At 52.4% G+C, this 16,210-nt stretch overlaps 1 protein-coding gene across 5 annotated transcripts in view; it reads right to left on the bottom strand.

Moving 5' to 3' along the window:
* Positions 1-2,651: 2,651 nt before the first annotated feature.
* The window catches only part of GALNT14 (polypeptide N-acetylgalactosaminyltransferase 14), a 210,404-nt gene continuing 196,845 nt past the window's right edge, over positions 2,652-16,210 (bottom strand). The window contains exons 12-15 of one of the 5 annotated variants that reach the window (XM_086700299.1): positions 15,190-15,273; positions 14,569-14,713; positions 4,410-4,529; positions 2,652-3,223 (exon numbers count right to left, since the gene is read on the bottom strand). In XM_086700299.1, the coding sequence (XP_086556425.1) occupies positions 3,068-3,223; positions 4,410-4,529; positions 14,569-14,713; positions 15,190-15,273 (505 nt within the window). In that variant the 3' untranslated portion in view covers positions 2,652-3,067. Of the gene's footprint in view, positions 3,227-4,409; positions 4,530-7,066; positions 7,139-10,714; positions 11,017-14,568; positions 14,714-15,189; positions 15,274-16,210 lie in introns of those variants that run through there. The other 4 variants (XM_025927147.2, XM_086700301.1, XM_086700300.1 and 1 more) reach the window with 4 other exon arrangements.

The following is a 16,210-nucleotide window of genomic DNA, read 5'->3' on the forward strand; positions in this document are numbered from 1 at the left end:
TTACTCTTGTTTTGGCTTTATCGCCATCAGCAAAAAAACGTTTGTCCTCCTGGGGCAAAGGCCTCATTCTTGTTTCTCCGTTTCCTTGGGTGTTCAAGAGGGACTGAGAGCCACCTACACTCTGTGACTTTATGGGAGTAGTAAAATATAAGTTACTTTACCTTGGACAAGGAGGAGTTTTTCCAATCATCCATTTAGGAAAACATTCACTGAGAGCTTGATGTGCCCAGCCCAGTGGTGGGGAGAAGGCAAGAAAGAGACAGCTTTCCTGCCACCAGGGAACTCAAGGTCAGGTACAGATATATAGAGAGACCAACAATAGGTGAGGACGTTGGCTCCTTGAGTTATTTTAGTGCAGGGCCTGCTTCTCCTACTCAGGGGAGAGGGTACTGGCGAACCTATCTGACCTTTCCTTCTCTGCAAGGCTGGTTTAAATCCTGCAGACACAGCTCGAGGAGTCATCAGAGTATCTTCTTCAATAGGCGGCTTTATCTATCCCATGGCCTCCTCTCCTTTTCATAGTGGGGAATGAAAGTACCACAAAAGAGCCAAACCATAACTAAAGAAGGTAAGAGGGGCATTGTATGAATTGATACAACCCCCGGAAGAGATTCTGGGTATGTACACTCAGTCCTCGACTTCCTCTACCTGCAGTAGTCCTCAGCAATGATGAGCTTGAACCATGGCCCTCACTGAAGGCTTTCTGGATGAAGGGGAGACAGACACCTGTTTAGGGCACAGTTCCTGCGGCAGCCAGAAGCGAAAATGGCCCCCAATGATCCCCCCTCCTGGCATCAGCTTTCTTGTGTAATTCCCTCCCCATAAGTGTGGGCTGAAACTAGTGACTTGTTTCTATCACACAGAATGTGGCAAAAGTGACAGATGGTCACTCGTGAGATTAGGTTCTAGAGGACCTTGACTTCATCTTGCTGGCACCTTCGACTTGTGGGTCTGCTTAGTGAACTGGTATGTTGGAGAGGCAAGGACTGAGGCAAGGACTGGATGGCAAGGACTGAGGGTGGCTTATGGCCAATAGGCCTGGAGAACCAAATCCTGCCAACAGTCAGTGAGTGAGCCCTGGAACAGATCCTCCTGTTTGAACCCTGAGATGACCAGAGCCCTGGAAAACACCTTGACTGTAGCATTTCCAGTCACTCTGAAGCAGGGGACCCTGTGAAGCTGAGCCTAGATTCTTGATCCACAGAAACTGTTTGATAACAAATGTGCGTTGCTTTAAGCTGCCAGGTTTTGGGGGTAATTTGTCATTTAGCAATAGATAAATAAGACCATTACTAAACAGCTTGTGGTGGACTGACCTTGGCAGAAAATGTATGGGACTATTTTGGGAACTTTTTTTTTTTTTTTAAGTTTATTTTTGAGAGACAGAGCACGAGCAGTGGAGGGGCAGAGAGAGAGGGAGACACAGAATCTGAAGCAGGCTCCAGGCTCCGAGCTGTCGGTGCAGAGCCCGACGCGGGGCTCAAACCCACAAACTGTGATCATGACCTGAGCCAAAGCTGGACACTTAACCGACTGAGTCACCCAGGTGCCCCTATTTTGGGAACTTTTAAACAATATGCATTGGTTCTTTTCTTAAACCCTAGTTAATAAGCATGAACAAAGGTGCATCTTGGTGGCTCAATCAGTTGAGCATCTGACTCTTGATTTGGGCTCAGGTCATGATCTCATAATTCATGGGTTTGGGGTCTGCACTGCGCTCTATGCTGACAGCATGGAGCCTCTTGGGCTTCTCTCTCTCTCTCTCTCTCTCTCTCTCTCTCTCTCTCTCCCCCCCCCCCCCCCCGTGCACCTCCCCTGCTTGTGCTCTGTGTCTCAAAATAAATAAATAAACATTAAAAATATAAGCACAGACGAACATAGTACCCAATTCCTAGGGCACATTGGGGATTTATTAGAGTAAGAAAGTCATATGCTAGTGGCCATAGACTATAAAGCCAGGAGGGCCCAGAGCAACATCTAGGGCAGTGGTCCCAACCAGGGAGGAGAATCCAAATCACCTGAGGAGCCTGGACCCCACCTGGACCTCCCAAAGCAGGATCTCCACAGCTGGAATCTGAGCCCCTAAATAGACATGATTTGTCCGGATGAGAGAACGTATCTCTGGGTAAGAACCATGGATCTGCTCCTGTTTCCCTACTTGACATGTTGGGAAATGAAGCAGCAGAGCAGTTGTGTGTATGTGATTTTTTAATTAAAAAAATTTTTTTAAGCTTGCTTATTTTGAAAGCGAGTGAGTGAGCAGGGGAGGGGCAGAGAGAGAGGGAGAGAGAGACTGTCAAGCCGACTCCACACTACTAGCACCTAGACCGAACCAGGGCTCAAACTCACGAACCGTGAGATCATCACCTGAGCTGAAACCAAGAGTTGGATGCTTAACCGACTGAGCCACCCAGGTGCCCCTGTGTGTCTTTCATGGTCACACAGGCTGTTGGTGGCAGCCCAAGATAGGAGCATGAGTCTCTCATGGACCTGTTCTCTTTGCCCAAAGACCCTGCAAGACCCTGCAAGAACCCAAAGTTCTGCTCTGCCCAAAGACCCTGCAGCCTCCGCCCCACCACGTGTCCCCTCTGAATGAAGAACTTAGCTTAGCCCAGAACTTACATAAGTAGAAACAAATAGATGCACAGAGAAAACATCTAAGGTTCCTTTATTTGTTTTGAAAACAACCTCCATTCTTCATCTCTCAATTTAGTCCTGGTCCAGTGACAAAAAAAGGCTTTTCTCTCTGGCTTCCTTTGTAAGAAAGGGAACAACATAAACACTTCCCATTACATCTTGGTCGCCAGATTCCAGCGAGGTGAAGACTGGGCCAGGACTGGAACTCAGCAGCACGGAGAGCACGTGAAATCTGTCTCTGAGCCCCACGTGGCTTACAATCCTTTCCTCCATCCTCCCTGAGACACCTGCTCCTGTCCAGGGGCTCTTCTCTACCTCCCCATGCAGGGCATCTACTACAGTAGTTGGGAGCTGCTGGTGGCCTGATTTCTGGTCTGCTTCTCATCTGGGAAACGTCACCCACGGCCCCGCTGGCTCAGGCACGGGGTCCTCAAGAGCTCACCAGGTCCCAGTGCTGGCTCATAAGTGACGACTCACATGGGTTAACAACGATTTCCCTGCCATTCTCGGAGCCATCACCAAACATGTCCGTGTCTAGGCAGAGGTGGGATGCTATGTGCTCGATGCGGGAACCAGTCTTGGTCCACTGCTGAGAAGACGGAGAGGAGAGAGAGTGAACCGGGATTCTCCGGCTAAGGCCCCAGGTCCTATCGACAACATCAGCAGCTCCAGAACAATCAGCCGTGTTTACACCACACGGCTGGGGTCACCCAGAGACTTGACTTCATGGTCTCACGGAGGAATAAAACTGCAACTAATTGCTTTGCCAGGTACTGTTGGTTTTTCTGGTTTTGTTTGTTTGTTTGTTTGTTTTTTCCCCTCCAGATAAAAAAGTAAAAGCAAAATCAATATGTTTGCTAGGAAAACTCATTAGAAGGCAGTAACTTTCTAAGCCACAGGCCAGAAAACATGAAGCACGTTAGTCAGAGGAGCACCCAGAGAGATGATGTGCCCTCAGTGTCTGCACGGCAGGAAGATGTGGGAGTGAGCTGGGGGATGGGGTGCAGGAGGGCAGAGAGGCTTCTGGGCAGCACCTGATGCCACGAACCTGTGCTCCTCCAAAGCACTCCAGCACATGAAGGGCCCAGGCAGAGAGGGGAGCTCATGCCTCTGCTCCCCAGACCTCCTCTTACCCAACAAGTGGGGGGGGATGGACACGTTTCAGGGAACCACCACTGAGCAGGCACCATGGACCACTTCAGTTCATCGCTCTAAACAGCTGCCCCATGGGGGGAGCATCATCAACTAACTTCACAGAGGAAGAAACCAAAGCTCAGAGAGGTCCAGTAACCTGTTGTGGGTCACACAGCCAATGAATCATAAAAGGGCATTGGAATCTCTGCCTCTCTAATGCCAGTACCCAGTTGGCAGGAAACTGTGTGGGGTTAACAACTTGGGGTCAGCTGGGCACATGGCACATCCAGAGTGCTACGAATCTTGGTGGACATCCTGCCAGAGCACAAGGCTTCTGAAGGCAAAGTTAAAGCACTTCTCATCCCTGTGGCCCTGAAGGCACCCCAGAGCCGGAGTGCCAGGTGGGCATCAGAGCTACGCAGGAGGGTACAAGATGCACGTGCACACTGTGGTCTGCTGAAGTCCACAGGCATTCAGGGGCAATCCAACCACCTCTCCTAACCAGGAGGGTATCTTTCTGATCAACCCCTCCTCTTCTACAGTTTCTCTCCTGTCTTGCACACTCAAGCCTCTGACCTTACTCAGGCAGTCTGGAAGCTGCAGGTGGCCACGCCCCTGTGTGCCCAGTGAGCACTTACCTGTCTGTCATCTCCATTCTTGCAGAGGACAAGAACCACCGGGGCTCCAGGGAAGATGGTGACGACGGACAGGCACAGCTCCTCCTGGAGGATCTGCTGGGTGTATGTGAAGGCCCATATCTGGAGGAGAAGAGGCCAGAAGGTTCACATCAGGATCCTCAGAAGCCTGGTGGGGCACTCCCGGGACTATGTGTGATAATTAGCGAAGCCTGGTGGTATAAAGCACTGGGGGTCCCAGCAGGAACAGATGGTCAACAAAGTCACCTTGAACAATGGGACTCAACAGCCAGAGGCTCGCAGGTCACAGCCCCACTGAACTCTCCATCCCCACACCTGTGAAGGGGACTGGCCTGGGCATGCAGGCCACCTCTGGGAGGCACAGAACAACTCTGGGCTTGAGGTGGCGAAGCCTGAACAGCACCGCAGCCCAGCTGTGTGGTCAGCAGTTTCTCTGTCAGATCCAGGTCTGTTCCCCACACTTGACACCGCGAGCAGACCTGGCAGGGAGGCCAAATCGGTGCCCTGAAAGCCTGAGTGTTCTGTTAAGAGGCCCACGGAAGGACAAAGGGAAGAGGGAGTGTGCCGCGGGAGGGAGCGGAAGGGCAGAGGGAGTCAGGAGACAGAACATCATCACAGCAGGGGTGTGAACTCCAGCACTCCAGGAGGAGATGGCTTAGCGCAGAGCTCCTACAGGGAGGGGAACTGAAAAGGTGAAAGGACAAGGAGGGTGGGAGAGGAAAGGGGCATTCTGGGAGAGTCCTTACAAGGAACATGCCTCACTTATTCCATGCAATGCCAGAGATCAGAGAGCAGCTAAGTGCTGAAGAAGCCCAAGCCACTCCTGTTTCTTAGGTCAGGGAGATGAAAACGTGAAACTCCACAAGGTCCTTCCCAGGCTGCCAAGTGGGGGCCCAGCTGCCCTTTGCCCTCATCACGGAGCAAGGGTCACCGGTGAGTTGGATGCTTTGAGGGGAGCTGCTGAGAGAACCCATCAAGGACTGAACTCCTTCCCCGCTGCACCCCTGCAGTTGGCCCTCAGCCTCTGGACCAGGCCACTTGGCAGCCACTTCTCCTTGGCCCGAGAATGGAGAAAGGGTCCCTTAGCTGGCTGGCCTCCTGTTCTAGGTCCATATGCCCCATAAGCTGACCCGGTGCTCATCTGTTCCTTGTTCTGCACCTCCCCCAGCTGATGGCAGCCACTCCCCAGCCTTGGCGCCTCTCCTGACTTCTGCTAGCTAGTGACATCCTCAGAGTCTTTCCTGTGTTCTCCTCTTCGCTCCCAAGCTTGGGTCCTTCTGCTGCCCCATCAGACACTTGGATGCAGACCACTGCCTCTCCTGATCTGGAACCTTCCCTGTCCCTGATACCTGGATGGGGCCACCGGTTCAGTGGGAGCCACCGTCCTCTATGGTTGGGTTCTATGTGTGGATTCCCTTTTCATTAAAAAATTTTTAAATGTTTACTTATTTTTGTGTGAGAGAGAGATAGAGTGTGAGCAGTGGAGGGGCAGACACAGAATCCGAAGCAGGCGCCAGACTCTGAGCTGTCAGCACACAGCCAGGTGTGGGGCTCGAACCCACCAACTGTGAGATCATGGCCTGAGCCCAAGTCGGATGCTTAACCGACTGAGCCACCCAGGCGTCCCTCCTGTGTCCCTTTTCAAATTGCTGGTGTTGGTTGGGAGAAGATCTAGACCAGGGGAGTGTATGGAAATACAGATGAAAATAGACTGGCTGTGAATTGAGACTTCTTGGAGCCTGGGCAAGGGTCCAGGGGATCCTTTATACTCTTCCATCTATTTCTAGACCTATATATATATTTAATTTTTTAAATAATAAATGTTACGGAATGTACTCCTTGGAACACATCAATAAATTCTCCACCGGCCTTGAACATCACCATACTACACACGCCATGTGCTTCCCTCCAGGGTAAACTGAAAGGGAAAGACGTCTGTATGCACAGAGGTGAAACAATAACCATGATGACATTGTTACCGATGACTAGCATTTGCTGAACACTTACTGTGTGCAAGACACTGTTCCGGGGGCTTTCCACAGATTAATTTAGTCTTCATAGGAATCCTACTAGATAAGTATTATTATTATTATCCTCATTTTACAGACGACGAAAGGCTCACAGAGGTTATCCAAAGTCACGAACTGGTCAGCGGTCCCGGACCATCTCCAGCTTGTTTATTGTCGCTGTTGCTGCCACAGTCACGGCTCCTTCCAGCACCCTTCTATTCAAGTTTAATCACAGGCAGTGTCTGTCCCTGAGATCCCTCACAAATATAGAAAACTGTAGATCAGCTCCACTCTGACAGCACAGAGCTGGTCACTTCCCACTGGAAACAAGGGTCACACCCCATGTTGGGGACTGGGGAGGGGGGATCGGACCAGACAGTAGGCACCTCCCTGACATTGATGGGAACTGGGGAAGTGCATGAGTGGAGGCCCACGTTTTCTGGACTCCATGCCAGGGCAGGGGGGTGGGGTACACACAATGCGGCCTACCAGCCGGTGCCTGTTCCCCTTTTCTTCCCACCCTGGCTCTGTCCCCTGCTGTGAACTCCTGCACCTGCATATGCGTCTCTGCTGGTCACCCCCTTGGACCTAGGTAGCGTGCTAGGGACACAGGGTACCCCCAGGAGATCCATGCAGGTCCTCAGTTCAGGCTTCGGCCATTTCGGTGGGGGATTCTGGGGCTCCAGACATCTGCAGTGTGATCTAGAAAGTGGAAGCAGATCTTGGGTGTGTGTCCAAAGAATTCTGTACGAGGAGGGGAGGGTGGGGAGAGAAAAGCCCGAAGCCCAGGCCCAGGCCCAAGGGCAGGAATGCCAGGGAACCACTGCCCAGGCCCACCATACAACTGGCCTCAGCTTTAGATTTCTGCCATTGTCGGGAAATGAGGCTAAACACACAGTCAGTGATGTGGAAAGAAGATAAGGTCCATCCCCCTGACCCATTACCCACCCACACAGCTTGCTGTAAACCATGAATTAGCATTTTAAAAATAAATCCTGTAATTATCTTGATTACCACAATACACTGACTTTGTCTTTGTGTGTATGTGTATGTTAAGAGCATTAACTAATTAAACATAAAAACTTGACATATACCACAATTTCTGAAAGCTTATCTTGGCATTTCTTCTTTTTTAGTATCCCAGGGGCTAGGGAAGTGCTAGGGAAGGCTTGAGGGTGGGAGGGGGGTGGTGTTTTTTTTCACATCGGAGACACCCCATCCACTAATGCCTTTCGGGAAGGAAGGCGTATGGTGACCCCCACGGGGGCCGGGGCTGGGCTCAGAAGAGATCACCTCAAGACCCCCAAGGGGAGAACGCACATGCACAGACAGGGTATGGAAGCCTTTACACTGAATGGACTTTCCATTAGCTGGTGTTTACCGGCACTGAAATAATTCAGCCTCATGATTTCTCGGAGGAGCCACATCTGCGAGGGAGGAGGGAGGGAAGCAGAACACGGGAGCAGGTGGGGCAGGAAGCGAGGAGAGGTTTTCCGATTCCCGTTCTGCAACCTGTCAGCCTTCCAGAATGGCTGGTGATGAATGGGTTTATTAAATGAACCTCAGAGTCAGAAATGGATTCAGGAAGGTAGCCGTGGTTGCTCAGGCTGGCCTGGCCTAGATCGGTGTGCGCTGAGCTGTCTCCTGACAGCTCCATTTGGGGGTCTGGCCCAGTCATAGACACCACCCCCCGTCCCTGCACCCCGGTGCACACAGACATGGCCACACCTACAGAAGGTAACTCAGAGGTGGTGTGGGCAGCCTCGCCTCCTCAAGGATAGGCCACTGAGGGATTGAGGAGAGGGGGGTCCACTCCTGGCCCTCCAGCCCCTTTGCTCCTGCCCTGGAAGAGGGGAACTGATGATGGGGAGGGGTGGTCGAGGTTGGACCTTAAGGACTCTGCGCTTAGTGAGTCTCTGGAAGTCAGCCCCTGCATGAGGAGAAGCGAGCAGCCTGGCAGGTGGGGGCAGCAGACTTCTCTCTGGGAGATGCCCATCCGGCCGCAGCTGTCAGGGCTGGGACCACACGGGCCGCAACACCCAGCCCGGGTTTCATGTCTTGTGTTGGATGGAACAGCAGAGAGGAAAGGGGCTCTTAAGAGGACATGTCTGGGGGCGCCTGGGAGGCTCAGTCCAGTTAAGCATCTGACTCTTGATTTCGGCCCAGGCCATGACCTCACTGTTGTGAGATCGAGTCCCGCATCAGGTTCTGTGCTGAGCATACAGCCTGTTTAGGATTCTCTCTCTCTCCCTTCCTCTGCCCCTGTCTCCGACTCATGCTCTCTCTCTTTCTCAAAATAAATAGACATTTAAAAAGAAGAAGACATGTCTGGAGGAGCCAAGGTCCAAAAGAGGCAGGCATGAGATGGGTCGGGGTCCAGGCCCAGGGCTGACCTTGGAATGGCCTAGGGCCACCTCCAGGAGGCAAGAAGGAACCAGCCTGGGGCAGCAGCTCTCGACTAGAGTGATTTCACCCCTATCTGTCTACCCAGGGGACATACGGCAGTGTCTGGAGGCATTCTTTGAGCACTAGGACTAATTGGAAGGTGTCACTGGCACCTGGCAGGTGGGGCCAGGGATGCTGGCAAAACCTACAGCGCACATGACGGTCCCCACAACAAAGAATTATCCGGTACTAATGCAAACAGTGCTGAAGTTGAGACACCCCAGCCTAGTCTGAAGGGCTTGGTCCCTGGGGACAGCAGGCCCGGCATTACTCGTGTATGACCTGAGAGTACTGGTCAACCTCTCTAAGCCTCGCTTACCCCATCTGTGAAATGGGGGGATAAGAGGACACGGTTCACGGGGTCGTGTGATGACCAACCCAGATGATGCCCGTGGAACACGCAGCTGGCGCCTGGCCCTGACGCGGTCTCCGTGAACAGTACTTTTGTGGCACGTGGGAGGAGCGATGGTTGGGTGAAGAGAGAAACATTCACACGTGGAGAGAAGGCAGGCGCTGTGTTGTCATCAACGCAGAAGCCTGCATCAGTTACTGATGGTGGTGAGCTCCCCGTTCAAAAAGTCTTCAGCGTGGGGAACAGTAAACAACGGAGAAGAGACCCCACGTGCCAAGCAGCATTGCTGGTTCTGTTGTGGTTAGATGGGCAAATAGCTCATTTATAAGGACTCTGGCTTCAGGTGCTTCACATTCATAGTCTATTGATGCTCACACTGGCCCTGGGAGGCAGGAACGGTTTTATGGAGGGGGACAGAGGTCCGTGGTTACTCTGGGCAATGCCAGGTGCAGACCGCAGGGTCGACTTTAAATGTGGGGCCTCTTTGGTGAGACTGGATCTGAGCCAAGAGCATCCAGAACCACCAGCTGGCCTTGAGTAGGCCACTCTGAAGGCCGCACACACACACACCCTGAAGCCTTCTTCAGACAAGGTGTCTGGAATGAATGCATGGGCTCAAGTGACACTTCAGTTCAGCCAACCTCTCGATGCACCTAGGTCCCTGAAGGATCACCCAAATGTACTGACCGGCCGTGTTGGGGACACCTTCTTCAGCTGCACAGACACAGACCTTAGCCTCTCCCTGGTGACCTGGGAGGCTCAGAGTTACAGTCCCTGCCTTCGATTAGGACCTTCACCAGACTCACTGTTAGGGTGTTTTCTTTATTCCCAGTCCATCCTGTCCCTTCGTCCTGAGTTGTAAGAACACACTTTATATACATGTGACTAAAAACCCACAGCCAGCGCATCTGTTGTTGGGTCATGCTGTTGGGCCCAAGAGTGACTGCTGGCTCCTTGCTTGTTACTCCTGCAAACGTGGGCGACATACTGAACTCTGCAGCTCTGTCCCCTCTGTGGGGAATGAAGATAATGTGGGTCCCTGCCGTGGAGGGTCACTGTAGGGAACAGATGGGTTTCCATGTGTATGTGCTCAGAACAGGGCTGACCACACAGCAAGCGCTTCATCTGTGGACTACGGTAATGGAGGAAGCCAACAGGAAAAGAGATGGGCCCAGAGAGCTTCCTTTAGAAAAGTGCCTTTGCTTCGCCTCCCAGGAGAGATGCCGGAAAGGCAGCCATGATGGGGCCGATCCCAAGGGTGTATTCCCGAAGCGTGGGGAGGAATGGTGGGATCAGACAGGGAAGATGACATACTGGCCACCGTCCCGTGGGCAGACTCACTTTGGGTGCCAAGGGGAGTGCAGGTGCGGGGGCAAGAGTTTCACCTTCTCTCACCCACCCGGGTGTCCAGCTGTCTACACGTGTCCTTCATAAGCCAGTAGCCCAAACTGCCAGGAACACAGGGAGACGGACACACTGAAGAGTTTTTAGGTTTGTTTCCCTTTTGAAAAATTGGGATAGTAAACGAGATTGGTGCATCTGTCTTCCCTCTATCTTTCACACAAATATTTTTCTAGAGAATCCAATAAAGTTAAGGGGGAAACTCATTAACCTGGAGGGTTCTTGGGCTTCGCACGTCTGCAGACTGATGACGTATTTCTCGTGTACTTCACCCAAGCCATCAGCTTGCTGACATCTTCAATACCCTCTCAGATTAAACATTTTGTTCCCAAGGTTGACGAGCCGGCCAAGAAAGAGAGGTGAGGAGGGGTGGACAGATGGGCTGGGGGTGGGGCAGGGACATGAGCCAGTGTCAGAGGCAGAGGACAACCATGGTCTGGTTGTCTCCTTTCAACAATGGGGACACCCATGTGCCTGGGAACCCACCCCTGGAGAGCGTGTGGCCAGCTGGAAGCAGAACTCCAAGCTCTTGTTACCACCCTCTGCTGTTCTTTTACTCCAGGAGTCTGGACCCTGGAGTCATCTACCGCATGGCCTGAGCTTGGTTTCAGGACCTGTAGAGATCTCACCCCAGGTCTCTCCTCCCAAGGGTAGACTGAAGCCAGACTACACACAGCCAGACCCAAAGGGAACCATTTAGAGGGGAGCGACCAAATGTGGATTTGCCAGCAGGGAGTTCATAGTGGGGGACAGAGCCAGGGCGGGCAGAAAAGGGGAACAGGCACAGGCTAGTAGCCTGTGCTAAGTGTACCCCACCCCCTTGCCCTGGCATGGAGTCCAGGGAACGTGGGCCTCCATTCATGCACTTCCCCAGTTCCCATCAATGTCGGGGAGGTGCCGATTGTCTGGTCCAGCACCCCCCCCAGTCCCCGACATGGGGTGTGACCCTTGGTTCCAGTGGGAAGTGACCAGCTCTGTGCTGTCAGAGTGGAGCTGATCTACAGTTTTCTATATTTGTGAGGGATCTCAGGGACAGACATCTCGCACGAATGAACTTGAATAAAAGGGTTCCAGAACCATCTATGACTCTGACAGCAGCAGCGATAGCAGAGCTATGGCATGGTGGCTAGATTTTCCAAATCCCGCCATCACCACTTCCTAGCCTATGACTTTGGATAATCTCTCCAGGCCCTGGTTTCATCTGCAAAATTAGGATAATAGTGATACCTCCTTAACAGGGCTCTTGTATCCCTTCCTTGCTATGGCTTCTCACAGGCAGAGAAGGCGGCAGCTGCAGAAAGGGCTGAATTGAGTCATGAGAAAGGGCCTGCGGGGCACATGGGACCCCCCTCTGGACAGGCCAAGAGGCAGCACAAGAAGAGAAATAAAATGTAGGAGGGGAGAAGAGGCGATGCAGGGTCAGAGGAGACAAGCTCGGGATGTCATAGCACATTAGCAGAAAGGGCTGGTGGGCAGAAAGGCAGGACTATCTCTCCTACGTAGGAAGGACGGAAACATACTGAAAGGAAGAGAAAGGTAACCCAAGTCAGTCCTGCAAGCATGTAGCTCCACATGTGTGCACGCATACACACAAAACTGGGGATTATTCTAGCTGAATTAGTTATGCGGATTTCTATCAGTCCAAAGACGGTTTACACCTTCACAACACTTGGACGTGCAGCCCAGTCCTGCTGTTGGCCGTGGGCCCCCTCTCAAAGGGGGCTGTGTCTGATGCAACCTGGCCCCACTCTGCATCCAGCATGCAGCCTGACACCTGGCACACTGTGGGCACTCAGTGTTGTCCGTGGAAGCAGACTGAATGTCTATCTTAGAGTCTTCTTCCATTTTCCTGAATTCACACTGCTGCTACACAAACTGTTCTCTCCAAAGTGGGGAGGAGTGATAGCTTGGCACTCTCTTCTAGAAAGAGTTCTTGGCTCACTCCAAGCCTGTTACTATGATCGCTCTTAGTTTCCCACAGATCACTGCTTTTCCTCCCCTTCTTGTGCCAATGGAAGGTCAGCTGGAATAGGTACTATTACCCTCCAGTGAAATCTTTCACTGGGGCTGGGCTAGTGGGGAACCCCTCCCCGAGACTGCAGAGAACCTGTGGCTCCCCTCCTCCCATGTCCTTATGGAGCCGAAGACATGAAAAGCCACTGCTTTGCTGAAGACAGATCAAGCCAACTCCTGTCCCTGGAAAAGGCGGATGGCAACATTCAGGCTATTGGGAACCCCGCGGACAGGGAGGGCCTGCACACAGAGTCAGAAGAGAGGCAGGTGCCTCACCTATTTGCAACAGTTTACAAAACAGTCACTTAAGCAAATGGTGTCATTCCCAGCCAGGCTGCCATACCTAAGGCAAAACCAATACCCCTGCTTCCTTTCTCCTTTCCTGTCTAACTCAGGCAGCCTCTCCCATGTCCTGCTGGAGCAGAGAAACGGGTCTTGGAAAAGTCATTGCAAGCTGGAGGCCAGTGGTGAGATGCCTCAAACATAGGCATAGACTTTTGTGGCAGACGGTGTGGGGAGCCACTGAAGGCTGTATTGAGATGGGGAACAGAGGTGTGATGGTGACACGTCTGCTGGGGGATGAGGGGCAGAGACCGGAGACTGTGGCCGAAACCAAACACAATGGTTCCCAACCCAGGTGGTTTTATGCCCCAGGGGGGTTTGGTGTAGCTTGGAGAAAGTTCGATTGTCACGACTGGTGTGCGGGACATCTGGTGGGCAGAGGCTGCTGCTAGGCAGGCTGCAGAGCACAGGACAGCCTCCACTGGAAAGAACCATCCAGCCCCAAATGTCAACGGTGCTGAGGCTGAGGAAGGCTGAAGGAGTGAATGCAGGACGAAGAAGAAGAGCTGGGTATTCGAGGAGAGACGGGAAGGGATCTGCGGGAATGGGGACGCGGGGAAAAGAGGAGCCAGGACAGATGGACAGGACTGGAGCCTGGAAGAGGGTAGTCACACAGAGAAGGTGTGGGACGGGGGTGTGGCCGTGGTGCCCGGCAGCCGCTCGTAGCCAGCTGTTGACTGGAATCACGGACACTGTCATCCAGCCACAGCCCAGGCCTTCACACGTGCTTCCTGGGCTGCCCCTTCTCCCTGTCCTGACACGGCCTATTCCTACTCCTCTCTCAGGATGCAGCGCATTTTCAAGTCCTCTGGGAAGACGTCCCTGATCTTTATGCATATGGCAGATACCACCCTTGGTGACTGAGCTCCATCCAGGACAGGGTTTACAACAGAAGGGCTGCTTACTTGCCGCTTCCTGCATTAGATCTCTTGGGGGGGGGTGTGGCCATAGAGACCAGCAACCTAGTCACTCCTCACCTTGAGAAGAGCGGATTGCTGGGTGAATAAATGAGTGAAATGCCCAGAGGGATGAAAACTAGAATTTGTGAATCAATGAAACGGGATGTCAAAGCTGGAAGCTTGCATAGAATCTCTAAGAAACCATTTACAGAGCAAAGGACAGTGACCTGAGAACCTGGGTGAATACTCACCATTAGCATATGAAAGCGGAGGACAGGAGCCAGGCAAAGGAAAGAGGGAGAAAGAATCTGGATCCTGCAGCTCTGTGGGAGCCAGGAGGAAGCTATGTGGCTAAAGCTGGATGTTCTTTACTGTATCCACCTGACCCAGCCCACATTTACTGCCAGCAGGTAGGACACCAGTGACGTACGTACTCATTAAATCCTGCTAATTTAATGGCAATTTCCTATAGGTACGACGTTGCCCAGTAAGAGGTCTTTCAGAGAAACTCTACACATTTGGAAAACTAGTGGAGTGAATTCAGTCCTAGAGTGAGGAGGAATCATACTTCTCCTCTGTTGCTAAGCTCTGGGTATAACTGGACCCCTGGTGTCACAGAAAAGCAGATGATGGAGGCTAAGTCCCTGTACATGTTCTCATATCCCCAGCCTGTTGCTCACCTGGGATTTTGCATCCTCGCCTTTGATCTTGACACAGGGGCTTAGCCTGAGGTTGTAGATCTCGGTGTTTCTCTGCCTTTGAGACTCTAGGCACTTCTGCCTCTGTCGGATAGTGCCCTTCTGGATGGAGGAATCGTTGGGGACTCTGGAGGAAAGTCACAGGAATGAGGAGAACCAGCCGCTCTTTGGCTTAGTAACACTAGCAGCTGGAGAGGTCAAGGCAGGGTTTTGAGGATGACAGGGGCGTTTCATCCTGGGTGGTATTACCATGACCTGTGCTGGGGTGGGGGCTGCCACTAGGAACAATCCAGCAAGGAGAGACCCAGGAGCCACAAGGGTAAGGAGCCTGACATAGGACAGCGTCAACGAGCTCACGCCCTCTGATCAACTGGGGCTCAAATGCCAGCAGTTGTGAGAGACTGCTGCTAGCTAACCTCAATCCCTCATGCTACTGATTAACTTAATTCCTCTCCTGGTTTCAGGAAGGAAGGGGAGCTGACTGGTCTTCTCAGAGCTCCACGCACTTCAAAGTCCCGATCCAGTTGGCCACGGGATGTCCCTTCTCTGGACCAAGTCAGCTGAGGGCCTTGCCCTGCAGCCAGCAAGAGGTAGGGCGGATACCTGAGCTCTGGATAGACATTCTCCAGGTACCACTTGAAGCTCTGGCAGTGCAGATTCTTCCTCAGCTCCAATCTGCTCTCGACGCTGGGGGTGATGGGGGCAGGGGTAGACACAAAGACAAAACACAGCTGTGTCACAGACAGGTACCGAGGCCGAGGCACAAAACACAAGCTGTTGCCCACGCTGCACCCACCTCTCTCCGGAGGGTACTGGAGAAATTACCTGAGACAGATTTCGAGAGCTCCAGACACAGCTATGGAAACACTTAGCAATATCTCACAATGGCATGGTAATGACACGCACGGAGGGTTTGTGCTTTTACTTGGAAATGGGATCTGGGGGTGTTTTTTACTTTTCATTAAAAACAAGGCTACAAGGACATTCAGGGTGTTGTTGCTAATTTACTGCTAGGCCTCTGAGTCTACTTATCCACAAATCCCTCTTTGGATTCTGTAGTCAAAATATCATTCCTGACCACCTCTCCCTCAAAGAATCATCTTCTTTGGCTGGTTCTGGTGCCTGGTCATGTCTTTATGCATCAGACATTTATTGAGCGCCTACTGTGTGCCAGGCGTTGTGCCCCATGTGGGAAATGATGGATGGCGAGCTTTTGAGCAATTGACAAAAGTAATGAAACAAGCAACCACAACCCTGTGGGGACATGGGGCGGGCATGTGGGGACTGTGGGGGCCCCTCAGAGGCGCACCCTTGCTTGTTGGGTCCGCGCTCGCCCAGGCGGTAATGGTGAAGCTGGTATCTGGAAGGAAAAGTGGATGCTATCGAGACAAACCAGAAAGTGGGTGAGGCAGGGGCCCCAGGTAGAGGCAGGGGAATAGCAAAGGGAGATTGGTCTGGTGGCAGGGGCAGCGTGCGCATGAATGTATGCACGTGGGGGTGGCGGATTGGAAGTAGACGGGATAAGAGATGATGAAACGGATGGTAAAGGGTCTGGGGGCCACTGGGGAGGAGTCTGGACTTTGAGGCAATGGGAGGCAACTGATGGGCTCTTAGCAGAGCATGA

The sequence above is a fragment of the Puma concolor genome, chromosome A3 (genome assembly GCF_028749965.1).
Source record: "Puma concolor isolate L17-30 chromosome A3, mPumCon1.1.hap2, whole genome shotgun sequence".
Classification (NCBI taxonomy): Eukaryota; Metazoa; Chordata; class Mammalia; order Carnivora; family Felidae; genus Puma; species Puma concolor.